Source organism: Heterodontus francisci, chromosome 12 (genome assembly GCF_036365525.1).
Source record: "Heterodontus francisci isolate sHetFra1 chromosome 12, sHetFra1.hap1, whole genome shotgun sequence".
Lineage (NCBI taxonomy): Eukaryota > Metazoa > Chordata > Chondrichthyes > Heterodontiformes > Heterodontidae > Heterodontus > Heterodontus francisci.
The window spans coordinates 97,032,330-97,052,368 of NC_090382.1; the positions used below are offsets into that span (position 1 = coordinate 97,032,330).

The window sequence follows — 20,039 nt, forward strand, 5'->3', positions numbered from 1 at the left end:
TTCATGATTATTATTAATGAGGCTAGCATTTTTTTTTATTCCAGATTTATTTATTGAATATAAATTCTCCCAGCTACCATAGTGGGATTTGAACTCGTGTTTTTGGACATTAGTCCAGGCCTCTGGATTATTAGTCCAATAATATTACCACTATGTTACCGTTTCCTCTTGCATGCCAACCCTTCCTCAAGGGCACTGAAAGGTTGGCAATGGCACAATCTGGGAATATGTTATCTGTTTGCGGGTTGGCCCTGGTATTCCACTCTATGAAAATATTAAAAGAAGCTTTTTCCCAGAGTTGGGGATTCAATTACTAGGGGTCACGAGTTCAAAGTGAGAGGGGAAAAGTTTAGGGGGGATATGCGTGGAAAGTTCTTTACGCAGAGGGTGGTGGGTGCCTGGAACACATTGCCAGCGGAGGTGGTAGACGCGGGCACAATAGCGTCTTTTAAGATGTATCTAGACAGATACATGAATGGGCAGGAAGCAAAGAGATACAGACCCTTAGAAAATAGGCGACAGGTTTAGATAGAGGATCTGGATCGGTGCAGGCTTGGAGGGCCGAAGGGCCTGTTCCTGTGCTGTAATTTTCTTTGTTCTTTGTTCAACATGCCATTGAATTATACAGACCAGTAGCTTGCGACTGAATCATACTGACCAGAAGTTCCCAATACTGAGTTAATTGATCACAGCCGAGATAACAGTAGAGGTGCTTTAATTGGTCCCAATGCCACTGAACCAAGGAAGAAAAAACATGAGTTTCCTGCTCCTTATTGCTGTCCAATGATCCCTGCTGAAAGTGCATGTGTGCAGAAAGCAAGTGAAGGCAGAATTGAGCTTGGCTTTGACGTCCACAGTGGTCATTGTTTAAGCTCATGCTGAAAAGAATGAATTGGGCAAGGCGCTGTATCTGCGGAACTGTTCACTCACAGAAGTCAACATCCTCAGGACAGCAGGCAAGAACAATAAAGAAACAAATTATTGGCATTCATTGTCTCTCTCTTTTTGAGCGATTAACTGTGACCATGGGTTATCCTTAACAAATCTCTAAACTTATATACAAATCTATCCAAGCAGAACATTTTAAGTCACTAGATTAAAAGCAAAATACTTCAGATGCTGGAAATCTGAAATAAAACCAAAAAGTGCTGGAAATACTCAGCAGATCTGGCAGCATCTGTGGAGAGAGAAGCAAAGTTAATGTTTCAGGTCAGTGACCTTTCATCAGAACTGGCAAAAGTTAGAAATATAAGGTTTTAAGCAAATAAAGTGGGGGTGGAGTAAAAAAGAACAAATGGGAAGGTGTTGATAGGACAGGGAGTCACAGAGAATAACTGACAAGGAGGTCATGGGGCAAAGACAAAGAGTGTGTTAATGGTGTGGTGAAATACAAAGCGTTATTGGAGAGAGGGTGTTAAATGACAGAATAATGAAGGCCAAACATGAAAAAAAAAGTGGGCAGGCACCTGATTTAAAAAAAAAAGGGTAATGATGAAACAAACTAAAATGAAATGAAATAAAAATAAAAAGTAAAACTTAAAAAAAGGTAGAACTAAAAACTAAACTCCTCTGACGCCCAATGTCATTTTGGCAATTTCCAGTTTCCTGGCCCTAAACGCCTTCTCTTCACTATGGATGCCCAATCTCTCTACACCTCCGTCTCCCACCAGGATGGTTTGAGGATCTCCTCCTCTTCCTTGAACAGAGGCCCAACCAGTCCCCATCCACTACTACTATCCTCCCTCCGCCTGGCTGAACTTGTTCTCACATTGAACAACTTTTCCATCAATTCCACTCACTTCCTTCAAGTAAAAGGTGTTGCTATGGGTACCCGCATGGGTCCTGGTTATGCCTGTCTTTTTGTGGGATACGTCGAACACTTCCTTGTTCCAATCTTACTCAGGCCCCCTCCTCCAACTCTTTTTCCGGTGCATTGATGACTGTATCTGTTTCCTGCTCCTGCCCCGAACTGGAAAATTTTATAAACTTTGCTTCTAATTTCCACCCTTCTGTCACCTTTACCTGGTCCATCTCCGACACTTCCCTTCCTCGACTTCTCTGTCTCCATCTCTGGGGATAGGCTGTCCACTAGTATTCATTATAAGCCCACCGACTCCCACAGCTACCTCGACTACACCTTTTCACATCCTGCCTCCTATAAGGACTCCATTCCATTCTCCCAGTTTCTCCATCTCTGACGCATCTGCTCTGATGATGCTACCTTCAATGACAGCGTTTCTGATATGTCTTCCTTTTTCCTTAACCAAGGATTCCCCCCAACTGTGGTTGACAGGGCCCTCAACTGTGTCCGACCCATTTCCCGCACCTCTGCTCTCACCCCTTCCCCTCCCTCCCAGAACCATGACAGGGTTCCCCTTGTCCTCACTTTCGACCCCACCAGTCTCCACATCCAAAGAATCATCCTCTGCCATTTCTGCCACCTCCAGCGTGATGCCACTACCAAACACATCTTCCCCTCCACTCCCCTGTTAGCATTCCAAAGGGATCATTCCCTCCGCGACACCCTGGTCCACTCCTCCATTATCCCTGACACCTCATCCCCTTCCCTCAGCACCTTCCCATGCAGTCGCAGGAGGGTAACACTTGCCCTTTTACCTCCTCTCTCCTCACCATCCAAGGCCCCAAACATTCCTTCCAGGTGAAACAGCGATTTACTTGTACTTTCAATTTAGTATACTGTATTAGCTGCTCACAGTGTGGTCTCCTCTACATTGGGGAGACCAAACGCTGATTGGGTGACCCCGAGCTTCCTGTCGCTTGCTATTTCAACACCACCCCCTCCCCCCGCGCTCTCATGCGCACATCTCTGTCCTGGGATTCCTGCAGTGTTCCAGTAAACATGAACGCAAGCTCGAGGTACAGCACTTCATTTACCGATTAGGCACTCTACAGCCTGCCAGACTGAGCATTGAGTTCAATAATTTCAGAGCATAACTGCGCACCACCCCCCCCCCCCCCCCCCCCCCCCCGCTTTTTTTAGTTTCACCTTTTTTTCAGTTATACTTTGTATTTTTTATTTTTATTGAATTTTATTTTAGTTTGTTTCATCATTACACTTTTTTTTTTAACCATGTGCCTGTCTACTCTTTTTTTCATGTGTTGCTTTTGGCTAGGGCTGTCATTATTCTGTCATTTAACACCCTCTCTGCACTAACGCTTTGTATTTCACCACACCATTAACACACTCTTTGTCTTTGCCTTTGCTCTGTGACCTCCTGGTCAGTTATTCTCTGTGAACCTCTGTTCTATCAACACCTTCCCATTTGTTCTCTTTTGCCCCACCCCCACTTTATTTGCTTAGAACCTGTTACATTTCTAACCTTTGCCAGTTCTGATGAAATGTTAACTTTGCTTCTCTCTCCACAGATGCTGCCAGACCTGCTGAGTATTTCTAGCACTTTTTGCTTTCAAGTCACCAGATGTTGCTCGCTCATACATTGTATTTATAGATCTCTTAAAAATGCCAAAGGCACCCAAGTGCATATTTTCTGTTCGGCATAGTTTAAATTAAAGCTTAACACACGTGTTCTACTTTCCTCTGGCTTGTATTTCGACAGGCATTAATCTGCTCAGCTAACTAAAAATAGATCACAGAAGAATGTAGTAAGATGTATTCAGCATTACTTTGTGTGTTTCACTAATTGTAAAATAAAGCTCTTGTGTCAATTAAAGGGAAGTGTGCCAGTTATGATTCACTTTGATATATGAAAAAAAAATGTATTTGTTCATGGGGGGCTGAATTTTACCAGCCCCTCAATGCCATGGATCACGGCACGGGGGCTGGTAGAATTTTGAGGTGAGAGGCCCATCTTGACCTCCGATGTCGAGAAGGGCCCGCTGCATATTACCGGCGGCGGGGGGACCTCTGAGCGCGCTCCACCACCTTGCTTGGCGGTGGCACCCCAATTACCATATTTAAAACAGTACCTACCTCTGCAGATTATGCAGCCCACTGCCTCTCGATGCACACTTCGACATTTTACGTTGAACAGGCGGCCGTCACATGCCGTCCCGTTCACGATCAGAAAAGCCAGCAGGTCATCAGAGGCAGAAGGTTTCGCTACAGAAGGTAAGTTCTGATATTCAGGGGTCTCACTCTGCATTCTGGAAGGGAGGAGGGAGGGGGGGATATTCAAGGGTCTCACTCTGCATACTGGAGGGGAGGAGGGAGGGGGATATTCAGGGGTCTCACTCTGCATACTGGAAGGGAGGGGGGGATATTCAAGGGTCTCACTCTGCATACGGGAAGGGAGGAGGGAGGGGACTTGGGATTACTGGAGGGAAAGCTGTGTACCTTCCATCCATAAACGGTGTATGCTCTGCGTTAGTTTGAGTGTGTGATGGAGCAAGGGCACTCTAGTCACCCTGTGCATGGGGAGGGTGCCAGAAAAGGTAGGAGCGTTAAGGTTATCTGAATGGTGGGGGCAATCAATGCAGCTGGTAAGATTTTGTGCTGTGCCACTCTTGAGTGTTAGCCAAAATGGGCAATGCCATGCCATGCCACGTAGTTGATCCAAGAAAGCATCTGATGTACCCATCAACACCGATCACTGCCCTGTTAGGAACCTTCGAATAAATGAAGCGTTCAATTTTATTTATCACATGGAAATAGGCATGGCTCATCCTACATTGTGTGATCCTCTGCTCCTGTCACAACTATGCACCCTAGAGGGGGCAGGCCTGACATAATGAGGAGAGACGTCAACAGGATTCCGCCTCGGACTATGAGGATGCTGAGGACCTACAACAAGAAAGGCGAATGGGAGGGCATATGGCATCCAGGCTCTGCATGCAGGGCTAGTAGTGAGCTAGGGATGTACGGCAGTGGCTTATCAGACGAAGGCTGTCTTCTCCATAGGAACCGACATGAGCTCTGCAAGCCATACACCTGCTGTGCCGCAAGCCTCATCTGTAACATCCCTGGGTAAACCATTAGAGGCAGCAGCTGACTGAGCCACTGACCATGTCACTGCACCTGTGGAGACGTTCGTGAGTAATGGTGGCATGGCAATGATATTGCATATGTTGGTTCTCCTGAAGGGACAACAGTGCAAAGGGATGTGACATTGGCAGTACATGCTGGCGCGCACCAATCACACAGAGAAGAGGACACACGTTGGTGAGGAACATTTAGTGAAAGACGTATTTACATTGTAGTGACACCCGTGCATTCCCATTTGTGTCAGTGTGTTCTCTGTATACGCTTGTGAGTGCCCCTTCTCGGTGCAACCTCTGCACTAGCAGCCTGACTGGAGGAAGGCTGCTGATCTGATTGCACTGTGGCTGCGGATGACTTTGAAGCTTGTACCCTGTGCGCACGAGGCCTAGAGTGACCCGGCTGGCTGGGGGAGTGCTCATTCATCCTCTTCCGGCATTGGACCCTTTGACACTGGATGGCCCCACAGCTACTCACCTCCTCTGCCATCTCCAGCCAGACTGCCTTGTCCAGGTGGGAGGGCCTCTTCTTACCATCGCTGGTGAAAAGGACCTCACGCCTTGCCCGCACAGCCTGGAGGAGAGTGACCAGGGAGGTTTGCCTTGCACATATTTGAAAACCAATGCAGGACCAGTGAGGGAATCTGTGCATTGTCATGGTTTTTCAACGATTACACATCAACGCATGTTCACAAGCACTTTGTTTCTGCAGCAGCTGATTATAGTTATTGGTGTAATATTTCTAGTCAGCAATGCAACTAGAATATGAACATATGTTCCTGTTTGTTTAACAAAGATTGTCTAATTGCAGTTACATGTATTTTCACATAACACTTAGCAGAGAAATGAGTACAGATTCCAAATGCATATCAGTCTACGGCTTTTCACAGTCAGATGATGAGAAGCCTATAGTAAGTAAATATTCTTCAGTTATGGTTTTATTTCTGTTGTGTATTTTCCTTTTATGGTACATTTAAGTCTCACGTCCTGGAATGTGCAAAATCAAGGTTATTCACCCAGTTGCGGCATGCCTACAAGAAGCAATGTAACACTTGAGTGGCAGAAAAGGATCGCAACTTCACAGGACACTGGGACACAGCAGGGTAAGTATGTGGCAGCAAAGCAGAAAGTGCTGGGGAAACTCAACAGGTCAGGCAGCATCTGTGGAGAGCAAAGCAGGGTTAACTTTCAGGTCTTTCAGATGCTGCCTGACCTGCTGAGTTTCTCCAGCACTTTCTGCTTTGCTGCCAGATTGACAGCAGCATCACTCTTCAACAGTGAGGTATGTATTTCTTTGACAGCTGTCAGGAAGCAGGTGCTGGGGCGCTTTAAATAGGGTCCTAGCATCTGCTGCTTAGCTGTCAAAAGGTCCCTCACTGCGCCGGATGTCCTGACTCTCCCCACGTAATATCGCGGGTGCAAGGCGGTGGCCACTGAATGCGGGCACGCCACTGAGTTCAAAGGGCACTGCTGCAGAGTGCAGCACCCGAATAGAATTCAGGCCGGGATGTGGGCATTGCTGGCAAAAGCCAGGCCTAATTGCCCTTGAGGTGGTGATGAACTGCTGTTTGTTTGTGTGGTGTAGGTACGACCACAGTGCTGTTAAGTAGGGAGTTCCAGAATTTTGATCCAGTGATGATACAGGAATAGTGATTATAGATCCAAGTCTGGATGGTGTGTGATTTGGAAGTGAATTTGCAGGTGTCTGTGTTTCCACATGCCGGCTGCTTTTGTTCTTCTAGCTGGTCGTGGTTGAGGGTTGGGGAGGTGCTGTCGAAGATGCCTTGGTAAGTTGCTGCAGCGCATCCTGTAGATGGTACACACTGTAGCCGTGGTGCAATGGTGGTAGAGGGATTGAATGTTTAATTTGGTAGATTGGGCATCAATCAAGTGGGCTGCCCTTGTGCTGGATGGTGTCGAGCTTCTTGGTGTTGTTGGAGCTATACCCATCCAGGCAGTTGGAGAGTATTTCATCACGCTCCTGACTTGATTGCTCCATCATTGGTAGCCGTGCCTTAAGCTGCTTAGGCCTAAGCTCTGAATTCCCTCCCTAAACCTCTGTCCGTCTCTACAGATGTTCTTTAAAACTTACCTCTTGAACCCAGGTTTTGGCCATCGGGCATAATATCACCTTAATGTGGCTCGGTTTCAAATTTTGCATTTAACTCCTGTGAAGTGCTGTATTAAGACAAGTTTTTGTTGTCTTGTGCCTTGTAGATGGTGTTAAGAGGTGTTGGGGAGTTGAGAGGTGAGTCACTCGCTGCAGAACACCCACCCTCTGACCTGCTCTTGTAGTCACAGTATTTACATGGGTAGTCCAGTTAAGTTTCTGGTCAATGGCCACCTTCAGGATGTTGTTGGGGGATTCAATGCTAGGAGGAGGTGGTTAGACTCTTGTTGGAGATGGTTGTTGCCAAGCACTTGTGTGGCACAAATGTTATTTGCCACTTATCAGCCCAAGCCTGAATGTTGTCCAGGTCTTGGGACATGAAGTGCTTCAGTATCTGAGGACTTGTGAATGGAGCTAAACACTGTGCAATTCATCAACGAATATCCCCACTTCTGACCTTTTGATGGCGGGAAGGCCATTGATGAAGCAGCTGAAGATGGTTGGGCCTTGGATACTGCCCTGTGGAACTCCTGCAGCGATGTCTTGGGCAGAGATGATTGGCCTCCAACAACCACAACCATCTTCCTTTGTGCTAGTTATGATTCCAGCCAGCGGAGAGTTTTCCCTTGATTCCCGTTGACTTCAATCTTACTAGGGCTTCCTGATGCCACACTCACTCAAATGCCTTCTTTGTGTCTAGGACAGTCACTCCCACCTCACTACTGACATTCAGCTCTTTTGTTCATGTTTGGACCAAGGCTGTATGAGGTCTGGACTCGCCGAGTGGTTATGGTGGAACCCAAACTGAGCATTGGTGAGCAGGTTATTGGTGAGTATTTTAATTGCTGCCATAAAGGACTATTTCTCACACAATGAGACTACAGGTATTTCAGGTAGGTTCAATTGATACCACTCTTCCTCTTAGTCAGAAGCTTAATACCAGGAGTAAAAACAGAAAGTTCTGGAAATACTCGGCAGGTCAGGCAGCATCTGTGGAGAGAGAAGCAGAGTTAATGTTTCAGGTCTGTGACCTTTCATCAAGTCATAAGATCTGTGACCTTAACACCAGGAGTTTAAGTTTGAATTTTAAGATGACAATAACAAGGAAGGACTCATCATAAAAAGTCCTCGCACAGGACTTGTCATAAAAATGTTTTCGAGACCATTTGGAACATTAATGCTGTCATATAATATGTGAAATCTTGTAAGATTTAAGGTACAAGGTTTTCCAGATATTGCACCTTATGCTGTCCATCATGTACCTGATGAGGAAGCAGTGAGGAGTCTTGGTGATTGATTTTCCTAATTTTTTGCTCTTTATATGTGTTTTACAGTAAATCAAAGTACTTTGTAACCTTTCCCTACCCATACATGAATGGATGTCTTCATCTTGGGCACACTTTCTCCCTCTCTAAATGTGAGGTAAGGCTTGTTTTTCTTTCTATCTGTTACTTAGAGAGATTGCATATTCTCGTAGATTCATCTTACATTTTCATTTGGCTTCCTGGTATACTGTTAAAAAAGATGTTGCGATGTTTGACAAACCATTTCCTTTGTATCCAAACCTCTGGTGCATTGATGTAAGTTGTTTGAAAGTGCATCACTGTGTTAGTTGTGGATGATAATGATACAGAAATAATGCATGGCATCTATTCCTCTCCAAACAAGGACAGGTTTACCAAATACTTCCCTGTAATAACATGGAAACTATTGTGAAGATGGGCATGGCAAAATATTTTCATAGACATACCTAACATAGAATTAAGGAAATTTTCATGTTTGTAATACCTCCTGACACCGTATGAAGAGTTGTCACTAGGAAATGCTGGAAGAGCCACGGCATTGCCATGTGACTGCTTGACTCCCAGTAACAACAAGTGTAATTGAATAAACCTATGGAAGGGTTTTTCAGGAAGGTGAGAAAATTGGCTGTCAAATAGGGGTGGTTGGGAAGGAGTGCCAAGTTGTTTCTCAGTGGAGGAGCAATTTTCTACTCAGTAAGGGGTCAAGCTCTGACTTTCTTGTCAGTAGGGGTGAGGGAAGGTTGGATTTCTACTTGAGGGGTTGGTGGGGGGTGTCACAGATTTTCTCCTGAATCTGGGAGACTCTCACTTCCTTCTCTGCAGCAGTGGAGATGTCTCAAGATTCCTATCAATGAGCTGGTGAGGGACTTTGTTCAAGTAGAGGGTGTAAGGTTATGGGAGTTAGAGGTAATTGAATTGCGAGATGAATGGCAGTTTTTTTGAACTATTAATTCGGGTAAAGATCGACTTGCAGTCTAGTTTATCTTCTGCAAGTCCATTGTAAATTAAGTTTGCTGTTGAAAACTCAGAAGCAGCAATAGGGAACGCATTGAGGTACAGTTGAGGGTTGGATGGTTACAGCAGGTGGACTTTTTAAAAAAACGGGGGCGTGAAATGTGTCTGAATATACTGATTGGGATAATGGAGAGATGGACAGGATTTTTAGCATGATTACAGCAATGCACTTGCAGTTCGGTGCAGGGAATACCTGAGCCATTTCAAAGTAGGCTCACTACCAAAGGGGCTTTGCGCTTTAGAGATAAAATTGTCTTTGAGGATATCAGGGTGGGGAGGGGGCTAACTTTTTATTAGTTAGACTACTTTTAAGTTAATAGAGTTTCTCAGAAAACCTTCTGAATTTAGCAGAGTATGTGTTAGCTCTACTTGTCATTTGTGGCAGGGTGGGGTGGGGGATGATACAGCAATCTATCGTGCAATGTTAGAGGGGAGGCCAAGGTTTATGAAATGAGCCATGTAACATTTTAATCATAGCATCACCTACAGGCACAGTTGCATTGGAGTGTTGTGACCATTCACCATTTTTAATGTACAATAGATGAGCCATTTAAATCCATTCATTGATTGGGGTCTATCGAGATTTCCTTTTTTTTTCTTTTGCTTCTGTTTTCAGTTCTCCGTAGGATTTCAACGTTTGAAGGGAAGAAGATGTCTGTTTCCTTTTGGATTACATTGCACTGGCATGCCCATCAAGGTTAGTTTTTTGTTATGTATAGCTATATTTGTTAATCATTCGCTTTTTGATTAGGTTATTTAGTACAGTTTAATGTTAGTATTTATGAATTGGTTTGCTGTTTTTCATATGTTAATACCAAAAACATTAAACTTTAATTGTGAGTTTGTAATGATGAACATCATGAGCATAAGTTGCAGACTAAAGATGAAATGAATGAAGGTCAGGCAGATCATATTGCACTCAAATATTCCATTCAGCCAAGAGAACAAAATTGTGGATTTTGAGTTGGATGTGCTTTTGCTAGCAAGACCTAGCTAACCAGCTTCAACTTATTTTTAAACATGCATTTCCCCACTTTTCTTCACCTTTGACCCCAGTTAAAAGATTACATTTATTACACCTCTTACAAAAAAAAATTACTCGTGCAGTCTCTGGTAGAGGTCCACAGGTGATTGCAGCTGTCCAGTCCAATTGGTTGTTCTTCAGATGAATATGGACTCCCAGCATTAGGTGATTTGATCATGGGTGGTATCATTGCTGGGCCCAGCCCTGTACTCATTATTCAGTGTCCATAAACACGTGCAGTTTCCTGCAGATGTCACTGGATAACTATCAGAAATGGTGAGCCCTGTGAGTTTTTTTCTCCCAGTCACTAGCTTGGAATACTGACACAATTTCCTCAGCTTGGCCAGCAATAACCATAGATTGAACCTGGGTTCATCAAATTGTAAAGCTTAGTATCTCACTTTGCCTCTAAAAACATAATTTTAAAACTGGGAACACATCTTTGAACTGCTCCAGTGACTCAGTGGGTAAACGCATCATTTGTTGAGGTACTAAGCCATACAGGCCCGGAAGTTCCCAGTAATCTGTACTGAATTGACTGGTAAGAGATGCCGTTTGCTCAGTCCTGTCAGATGGAATATTTGAGCTAGGAGCTAACCATGTGGAAAACACGAGCAATTCCATATCCTATGATGCTGTGATCATTGTATTTGGAGCTTTTGGTTGCTGCACCACCAAGGAAGAAACGAGATATCTGTTCAATAGGAATATTGCAACTTTTCAATTAGAAGCAAACATGAAAAGCAAACAATGCCTTGGACACTCAGACGAGAAAAAGCAATAATTGTTGAAATATGAAACAACATGATAGTATCTCATCTACAATCCTTCATCAGAATCTGACTTACCTGTGCATTTCCAACATTTTATGGTTTTCTTTAACTTTGCCAACATTCAAGGCTTTGGCTATTATCACTTAGATACTCAACTCGTAGAATCGTAGAACAGTTACTACCTGTCATTTCCATGCCTACTCTCTGTAAGAGCTACTCAGCCAGTCCCACTCCCCCACCTTTCCCCCTACCCCTGCAAATTTTTTCTTATCAGACAATTATCCAGTTCGCTTTTGAAAGCCACAATCGAATCTGTCTCCACTGCACTCTCAGGCAGTTCACTCCAGAGTTGAGAGTGATTGCCCTTGGCATCAAGGAGCCCGAGCAAAATTGAAGTCCATGGAAATCGGGGGGAAAAGTCTCCACTGGTTGGAGACATACCTAGCACAAAGGAAGATGGTTGTGGTTGTTGGGGGCCAATCATCTGAGTCCCAGGACATTGGTGCAGGAGTTCCTCAGGGTGGATATTTTTATTCATTCATGGGATGTGGGTATTGCTGGCAAGGCCAACATTTGTTGCCCATCCCCAACTGCCCTTAACAACTAAATGGCTCGCTAGACCATTTCAGAGGGCAGTTAAGCATCAACCACATTGCTGTTTGTCTGGAGTCACATGTAGGCCAGACCAGATAAGGATGGCAGATTTCCTTCCCTAAAGGACAGTAGTGAACTAGATGGGTTTTTACGACAATTGAAAGTTTCATGGCACCATTACTGAGACTAGATTTCAATTCCAGATTTTTATTAATTAATAGAAATGATTAATTAATTGAATTTAAATTCCAACGACTGCCTTGGTGGGATTCGAATCTGTGTTCCTCAAGGCATTAGGCTGGGCTTCTGGATTACTATTTCAGTGACATTACCACTACAGTACCGTCTCCCCTAGTGTCATAGGCCCAACGATTTTCAGCTGCTTTATCAGTGACCTTACCTCCAACATAAGGTCAGAGGTAAGGATGTTCGCTGATGATTGCAGAGTGTTCAATACCATTCGAGATTCCTCAGAAAATGAAACAGTCCATGCCTGCATGCAGCAAGACCAGGACAACAGTCAGGCTTGGGCTGATAGGTGGCAATTGACATTCGCACCAGACAGGTGTCAAGCAATGGCTATGTCTAACAAGAGAGAATCTAACCAGCTCCCTTTGACATTGACATGGCATTACCATCGCTGAATTCCCCACCATCAACATCCTGGGGGTTCCCATTGATGAGAAACTTAAGTGAATCAGCCGTATAAATGCAGTGGTTGCAAGAGCAGGTCCGAGGCTGGGAATTCTGTGGCGAGTGACTCACCTCCTGACTCCACAAAGCTTGTCCACCATCTACAAGGCACAAGTCAGGAGTGTGATGGAATACTGTCCACTTTTCTGGATGGGTGCAGCTCCAACAGCACTCAAGAAGCTCGACACCATCCAGGACAAAGCAGCCTGCTTGATCAGCACCCTATCCACCACTCCCTCTACCACAGGTGCACAGTGGCAGCAGTGTGTACCATCTACAAGATGCACTGCAACAACTCGCCAAGGCTCCTTCAACAGCACCTTCCAAACCTGCTACCTCTACCACTTAAAAGGACCAGTGCAGCAGCCACATCGAAACACCACCATCTGCAAGTTCCCTTTGCAAGTCGTGTTCCTTCATAGTTGTGGGGTCTAAATCCTGGAACTTGCTACCTAATATCACTGTGGGTGTACCTACACCATATGAACTGCAAAGTTCAAGAAGGCAGCTCACCACCACCTTCTCAAGGGCAATTAAGGATGGCAATAATTGCTGATCTTGTCAGCGTCGCTCACATCCCAAGAATGAATTTTTAAAAAAAAATCCTAACCATCTGCGTAAAAACGATTTTCCTCATGTTGCCTCTGGTTCCTTTACTAATCACTTTAAATTAGTATCCTCATGTTCTCGACCCTTTCGCCAATGGGAACACTTTCTCCCTATCTACTCTGTCCAGATCCTTCATGATATTGGTCACCGCTGTCAAATCTCTTAACCTTTTCTTCTCTAAAGGCACATCCCCAGCTTCGTCAATCTATCCATGTAACTGAAGTCACTCATCCATGGAGACATTCCTGTTAATCTTTTTCTGTACCCTTTCAGTGCCTTCACATCCTTACTAAAATGCAGTGCCCAGAATTGGACACAATACTCCAGTTGAGGCTGAAACAGTGTTTTTATAAATGTTCACTGTAACTTCCTTGCTTTTGTACTCTATGCTTCTGTTTATAAAGCCCAGAATCCCATATGCCTTGTTAACTGCTTTCTCAACTTGGCCTGTCACCTTCAACAATCTGTGCACATATACCCCCAGGTCCCTCTTTTTTCAAAAATTCGTTCATGGGATGTGGGCGTCGCTGGCTAGGACAGTATTTATTGCCCATCCCTAGTTGCCCTTGAGAAGGTGGTGAAGACCTGCCTTCTTAAACTGCTGCAGTCCTTGGAGTATAGATACACCCATAGTGCAGTTAGGATGGGAGTTCCAGGATTTTGACCCAGCGACAGTGAAGGAATGTCGATATAGTTCCAAGTCAGGAGGGTGTGTGGCTTGGAGAGGAAGTTGTAGGTGGTGGTGTTCCCATGCATCTGCTGCCATTTTCCTTCTATGTGGTAGAGGTCGCAGGTTTGGGAGGTGCTGTCGAAGGAGTCTTGGTGAGTTGCTGCAGTGCATCTTGTAGATGGTAGACACTGCTACCACTCTGCGTCGGTGGTGAAGGGAGTGAATGTTGAAGGTGGTGGATGGGGTGCCAGTCAAGCAGGCTGCTTTGTCCTGGATGGAGTTAAGCTTCTTGAGTAGTGTTGGAGCTGTACCCATCCAGGCAGGTGGAGAGTATGCCATCACATTCCTGCCTTGTGCCTTGTAGATGGTTGTCAGACATTGGGGAATCAGGAGGTGAGTTACTCACCACAGAATTCCCAGTCCCTGACCTGCTCTTTTAGCCACACTATTTATGTGGCTGGTCCAGTTCAGTTTCTGGTCAATGGTAACCCCCAGGATGATGTTAGTGGGGAACTCAGCGATGGTAATATCATTGAACATCAAGAGGAGATGGTTAGATGCTCTCTTGTTTGAGATGGTCATTGCCTGGCGCTTATGTAGTGTGAATGCTACTAGCGACTTATCAGCCCAAGTCTGGATGTTGTCCCGGTCTTGCTGCGCATGGACATGGTCAGCTTCAATATCTGTGAAGTCGCAAATGGTGCTGAACATTGTGCAATCATCAGCGAACATCTCCACTTCTGACCTTATGATGGAGGGAAGGTCATTGATGAAGCAGCTGAATAAGATTGCGCCTAGGACACTACCCTGAGGAAAACCTGCAGTGATGTCCTGGGACTGAGCTGATTGACCTCCAACAATTACAATCCTCTTCCTTTTGTACTAGCTATGGCTCCAACCAGCAGAGAGTTTACCCCCTAATTCCCATTGACTCCAGTTTTGCTAGGGCTCCTTGATGCGATACTCTGTCAAATGCTGCCTCTGCTCCTGCACTCCTTTTAGAATTGCATCCTTTATTTTATATTGCCTTTCCTCATTCTTCCCCCCAAAATATATCTCTTGCACTTCTCTGCATTAAATTTCATCTGCCATGTGTCCACCCATTCCACCAGCCTACCTATGTTCTCTTGAAGTCTGTCACTATCCTCTTTACAGTTCACAATAATTCCAAGTTTTGTGTAATATGCAAATTTTGAAATTATGTCCTACACACCCAGGTCTAGGTCATTAATATGGATCATGAAAAGCAGTGGTCCTAATACTGATCCTGGGGAACCTCATCTATATACCTTCCTCCAGTCCAAGAAACAACCTTTGACCACTACTCTCTGTTTCCTGTCACTCAGCCAATTTCATACCTATCCTTCCACTGATCCTTTTAATCCATGGGCTTCAACTTTGCTGACAAGCCTGTTATGTGGCACTTTATCAATTGCATTTCATGAGCAGTGTTCTCTCTCTCTCTCTCTCTCTCTTTGTGTTACACTTTAGGCCTGTGCTGACAAACTGAAGCGGGAGCTAGAGTCATATGGCAACCCACCTCAATTCCCGGAGGAGGAGGAGGAGGAAGAGGCACCTGCAAAAAATCAGGAAGAAGAAACTATTATAAAGGACAAGGCGAAGGGCAAAAAAGTATTCAGTGTTATTAGTGTTTAGCCTTTACCAGTGAATGTTTAATGTTAACAGTTTATTTGCGTTCAAGATAAAACTTGTTCAGACATGAAAATCTCCTTTTAATCTTTGTATTAAGTAGCTAGTAGTACAGTGTGCATTAATATGATGAATTCCTGAGATCAGCTATATTTTTAAGTTCTTCTCAAAGGCAAAGACCAGCTCCAAACCTGGTTTTAGAGCACCCGTAGTTTGGAAGCATACTGGCGACTCATCACAGATCAGGCAATTGTATGGGAGGTCCTCAAAACTGAGCAGATTTTTTTTTTAAATGAATGGGCAATTTAGGTAATACAATACAGGTAATTTAGGAACATTTAACATAAGATGAGAAAGGTTTTATGTTTAATGATTTTATTTTGTGTTTCTGTAATTTGGCTTTTGTTATGGATTCTGGAGAGGGTACAAAAAGTGATAACTTAGAAGACCATTACCCATTTTAGTGTGGTGTGAAATGGACATGGGATCTCTCCTGTGGTATTACATATTTCAGGTCTGCACTAGATAATCTTCCAGATTTAATGTTAATGTATTCTCCTGCAAGTGAACCCGGTATCTCCTACAATCTAGCATGATCCAAGAACCTTAAGATGACCTATAATATGACCCCTCTCTGAGAGTTTTGAATACCGTGATCTTGCACATCACTTGCATTCTTCTGTCTTACATAAAATGCATGTGCATGCACACACAAGCAGAGAGGTTTAGGGAGGGAATTCCAGAGCTTGGGAGCAGTAATCCTCCACAGCTGAAGGCATTGCTGATAGTGGTGGAGCAAAGGTGGTGGGGGCTGCACATGAGGCAAGAACTTGTAGCTGGAGGAGGTTACAGAGATCAGGAAGGATGAGAGCATGGAGGGATTTACACTCAAGACTGAGAGTGTTTAAATTTGGAAACATTGTTGGACTGGGAATCAAGGTAGGTCAACAATCATGGGGGAATGGTGTGAGTAAGAATATGGGCAGCAGGTTTTGGATGAAATTAAGTTAATGGAGGGTGAAAAATAAGAGGCCAGCTGGGAGAGCTTTGGAGCAGTGGAGGTCACAAATGCATGGGTGAGGTTTCAGTGGCAGATAGGCTGACACATAGGTGGAGACTGGTAATATTACATAGGTGAAAGTGTGCAATGTTCGTTATGGAGAGGATTTGAGGTTGGAATCTCAGCTCAAGGTCAATGGGATGCCTGACGAAGGAAAAGGGTGGAATGGGTTGCTAAGAAGAATAGTTTCTGGCAGTGACCAAAGAAAGCTGCTTCAGTCTTTTCAACATTTAATCAGAGAAAACTTGGGCCTATCCAGGGCTGGATTTCAGACAAGCAGTTCGATAACACAGAAGCAGTGGAATGTTTGAGAGGTGGTAGTGAGGTAGAACTGGATGTTGTTAACTTGCATGTGGAACCTGATGCTATATTTTTAAATTAAGTCACCAAAAAGCAGCATGTAGATGAGAAATAAGAGGGGGGCCAAGGATAGATAATGATGCAGTGATGGTAAGAGAAGCCAATGCAGGACCTTCTCTGGGTATTACTGGGATAAGTAGAAGTGGAATGAGGCAAAGGAAGCCCCACTCAGCTGGACCATGGAAGAGAGGCAGTGGAAGAGGATGGCATGTCAAATGCTGCCAAGGGGGGATAGTTTGCTATGATCACTGTCAAATAGGATGTCATTTGTAAACTTAATTAGGGCCGTTTCGGTGCTGTGGCAGGGGCAGAAATCTGATTGGTGATGTTCAAACGTGGATTTCTGGCAAAAGTTGGGCACAGATTTGGGAGACGACAACATAGGGTTTTAGAGAGGAAAGATGATGACAGTATCTCTGGTGCAAACACATAAGAAAACCAAAGATTTTGTAATGTTCAGGTTGAAATTTAACTTTGTGTGAGTGTAAACAGATGGTAGTGGATAGACCACCCATTTTTACAATGCAAAGGAAAATCGGATGAGGTGTATAACAGGCAGCTGGTTTGCCTCTGCCCATCTTCTGTCCCTGCTGAAGTTAATTTCGTCCTCATTCTTTCAGCAAAAACTTATGAAAAACTAAGAATAGCAGGTGATACTACGTCATCACCCATTGATTTTAATAGACAAGGAATGATAGAACTTCACTGAAAATGGAGAAGAGAAATACTTGTCAGAATTTTCAAATCTTTACATTCCTAATTATGTTTGAAGATTTACTTTTAAACAGTTTTTGTTGATTTCATTGGTTTATTCTTCCTACACCTAATCTTCAGAGTAAAGCTGCCGCCAAGGCTGGCGGAACCAAGTTCCAGTGGAATATCATGAGATCTCTGGGCCTGTCTGATAAAGAGATTGTGAAGTTTGCAGAGGCTGAACACTGGCTTGATTACTTTCCAGCGATGGCTATCCAGGATCTGAAGAGAATGGGATTAAAGGTCTGTCTCAAGTCTCAATATATAAGTCAAAAATAAAACTCTCCAACGATTTTTATTTATCTCCATGCCATTCCTTAAATATCAGTCCTTTTTTAAGCCAATAAAGCACAGATACTCCCAAATCTAAATGCAAATATCATTGTTGTTTCTGGACAAACAACAGACTGATTAATGTGTTTCAAATCTTACGATAAACTCCCATCTTCACTAGGTTGGCAGAGTCCTGGGAAGTTACCTATCTGCTCTTTCTCAGCCAGGGCATTATGCTTTGTCCAGAGAAAGTGTTCTTGAATGGAAAATTCCAGTCTGCTGCTTGCTAGTATCATCACCACAAAGTTCTGTAGATTCAGGTAGTATAAGTCTGGGGATTATGTAGTGCATTGGGTTCATATACTGCCACTTCATTTTAACCTGGGTTCTAAACCAGCTCATAGTAGAATGGAACTCTACTGCATATCAAATGCATATCAAATCATTATAGTGAGTCTCAACCCATTTTCTAGTGGGCATAACTTTGCGACACAAAATTGCCCATAATTCAGCATTATCTTGGCATTTTCCCCCTCAAGAATGACTTGTGTGGGGAATAGAAAATTGTCGCTGATGCAGTAAGGGATTTTGTTTTTGGGTTGAATTTGAGCCACCTAGTTGGAAAACATAGAAGAAGCTTAACTGTGCTTCAGACTGTTGAACCTGTTCTGATTGGGGTGTACTGATAGTGAGAGCAAAATCTTGATTCTGAAGGAATGATGAGGTAAATAAACCTGCCATCTAGAGCTTTCACTAAGATCCTTGCAGGGGAAGGCGGTGGGGGGAGGGAGGAGGAGCTTCCAGCTGGAGTTGAGATACAAAATGGTTCAGTACGTTTGCTGAATATTAACAGAAAATATATGTTCACAAAAGTTTGGCAATTTTAGATGTGATTTAAGTTCAACATTGTGGAATTTAATTCAAGATTATGTAAACTGTAACAGATTGATTGGCGACGATCCTTCATCACCACAGACGTGAACCCGTTTTATGATTCATTTGTGAAATGGCAATATCTGATTTTAAAAGAAAGGAAGAAAGTCAAGTTTGGAAAAAGGTATGGGTTTTTGAGGTTACTGCTAATCAAAACAGAATGTTCCTTTTTGAACTAATTTTAACAGACTTGTTCTTCGTTGAATGCTTTAAAACTTTAAAGAATAAGGTCATTAAGCTTGTGAAGGTATCCTGATTATAATGTTCTGGTTATTTTTACACTGTTCTTCATGAAACCTTTAATAAGGGCGCTCATCCCGAGCAGCATCTTCTCTAGTCTCAGTAATGTATCAAAGTGCTGTAGCAATAAGTGATAGATCTGAGTTTGTTGCCGTGATTCCTGCATAGTGCATTCTGATCTCTGTTAAACCTCTGGACAATTGCTGTGTAGCAGCTGGACAGAAGGGGAGAACTATGGGATAGTTTACAGAGAACAATCTGTCCTACACTTTTAATAGAATTCTTTCACTCATCCTGTGGATGTTGGAATACTCCCATTTTCTAATAGTTGGCAAGCAAAAATGAGATGGAACAGCACAAAATTCCATCTGGCAGTAAGAACTTGCATTTCTGTAGTGCTCTTCATGTGCAGGAAAATGTCTCAATATGCTTTACGTTAAGGAGAACAAAATAGTGGCTATTGAGACAAAAAGGAAAAATAGCTGGCGGGGGGGGTGGTTGTGGGGGGGGGGGGGGGGTGGGCAGCAAGGCTAAAAGCCCAAATGAATAGAAGAATTTTGAGGAAGGTTTGTGTTGACAGTGTGGAAGGAACTTGGCAGAGGGCAGGCACATAGTGACTGAGCAGCAGTCAGTGGTGGAATGAGCCAGGGGGTACTAGGAGAAGTCTGGTATGCTGATAGAACTATATTTGTGGAGGTATATATTACGATGGCAAGGTGGGAAAAGACCATAAAGAGAGTTGGAAGTGAGGCTAAGAATTTTCAAGTCAGTTTGCTTGGATATGAGAAACTGGTGGAACTTTAAGAGGACAGGGAAGATGGAATTCTAGGACTTGGGGCTGGATTTTAAGGAGCCCTCGACGTCGGGATCCGTGACTTGGAGGTGGGGTGGGGGGGGGGGGGGTGGTTCCTGAAGATGGCCCCGGATGAGGCCCGCCATGGACCTCAATGCCGACAGGGCCTGGCCTGATACTGCCGGCGGTGGCGTGGCCTCATGGTGCCCCCCCCCCCCCCGCTGCTCAGC

At 44.1% G+C, this 20,039-nt stretch overlaps 1 protein-coding gene across 3 annotated transcripts in view; it reads left to right on the plus strand.

The window, feature by feature from the left end:
* lars1b (leucyl-tRNA synthetase 1b) overlaps positions 1–20,039 on the plus strand; it is a 76,924-nt gene that overhangs the window by 7,997 nt on the left and 48,888 nt on the right. For all 3 annotated transcript variants that reach the window (XM_068043901.1, XM_068043902.1, XM_068043903.1), the window contains 5 exons: positions 8,401–8,488; positions 10,001–10,081; positions 15,239–15,379; positions 17,652–17,813; positions 18,788–18,900. In XM_068043901.1, coding sequence (XP_067900002.1) covers positions 8,401–8,488; positions 10,001–10,081; positions 15,239–15,379; positions 17,652–17,813; positions 18,788–18,900 — 585 coding nt within the window. The remainder of the gene's footprint in view (positions 1–8,400; positions 8,489–10,000; positions 10,082–15,238; positions 15,380–17,651; positions 17,814–18,787; positions 18,901–20,039) is intronic.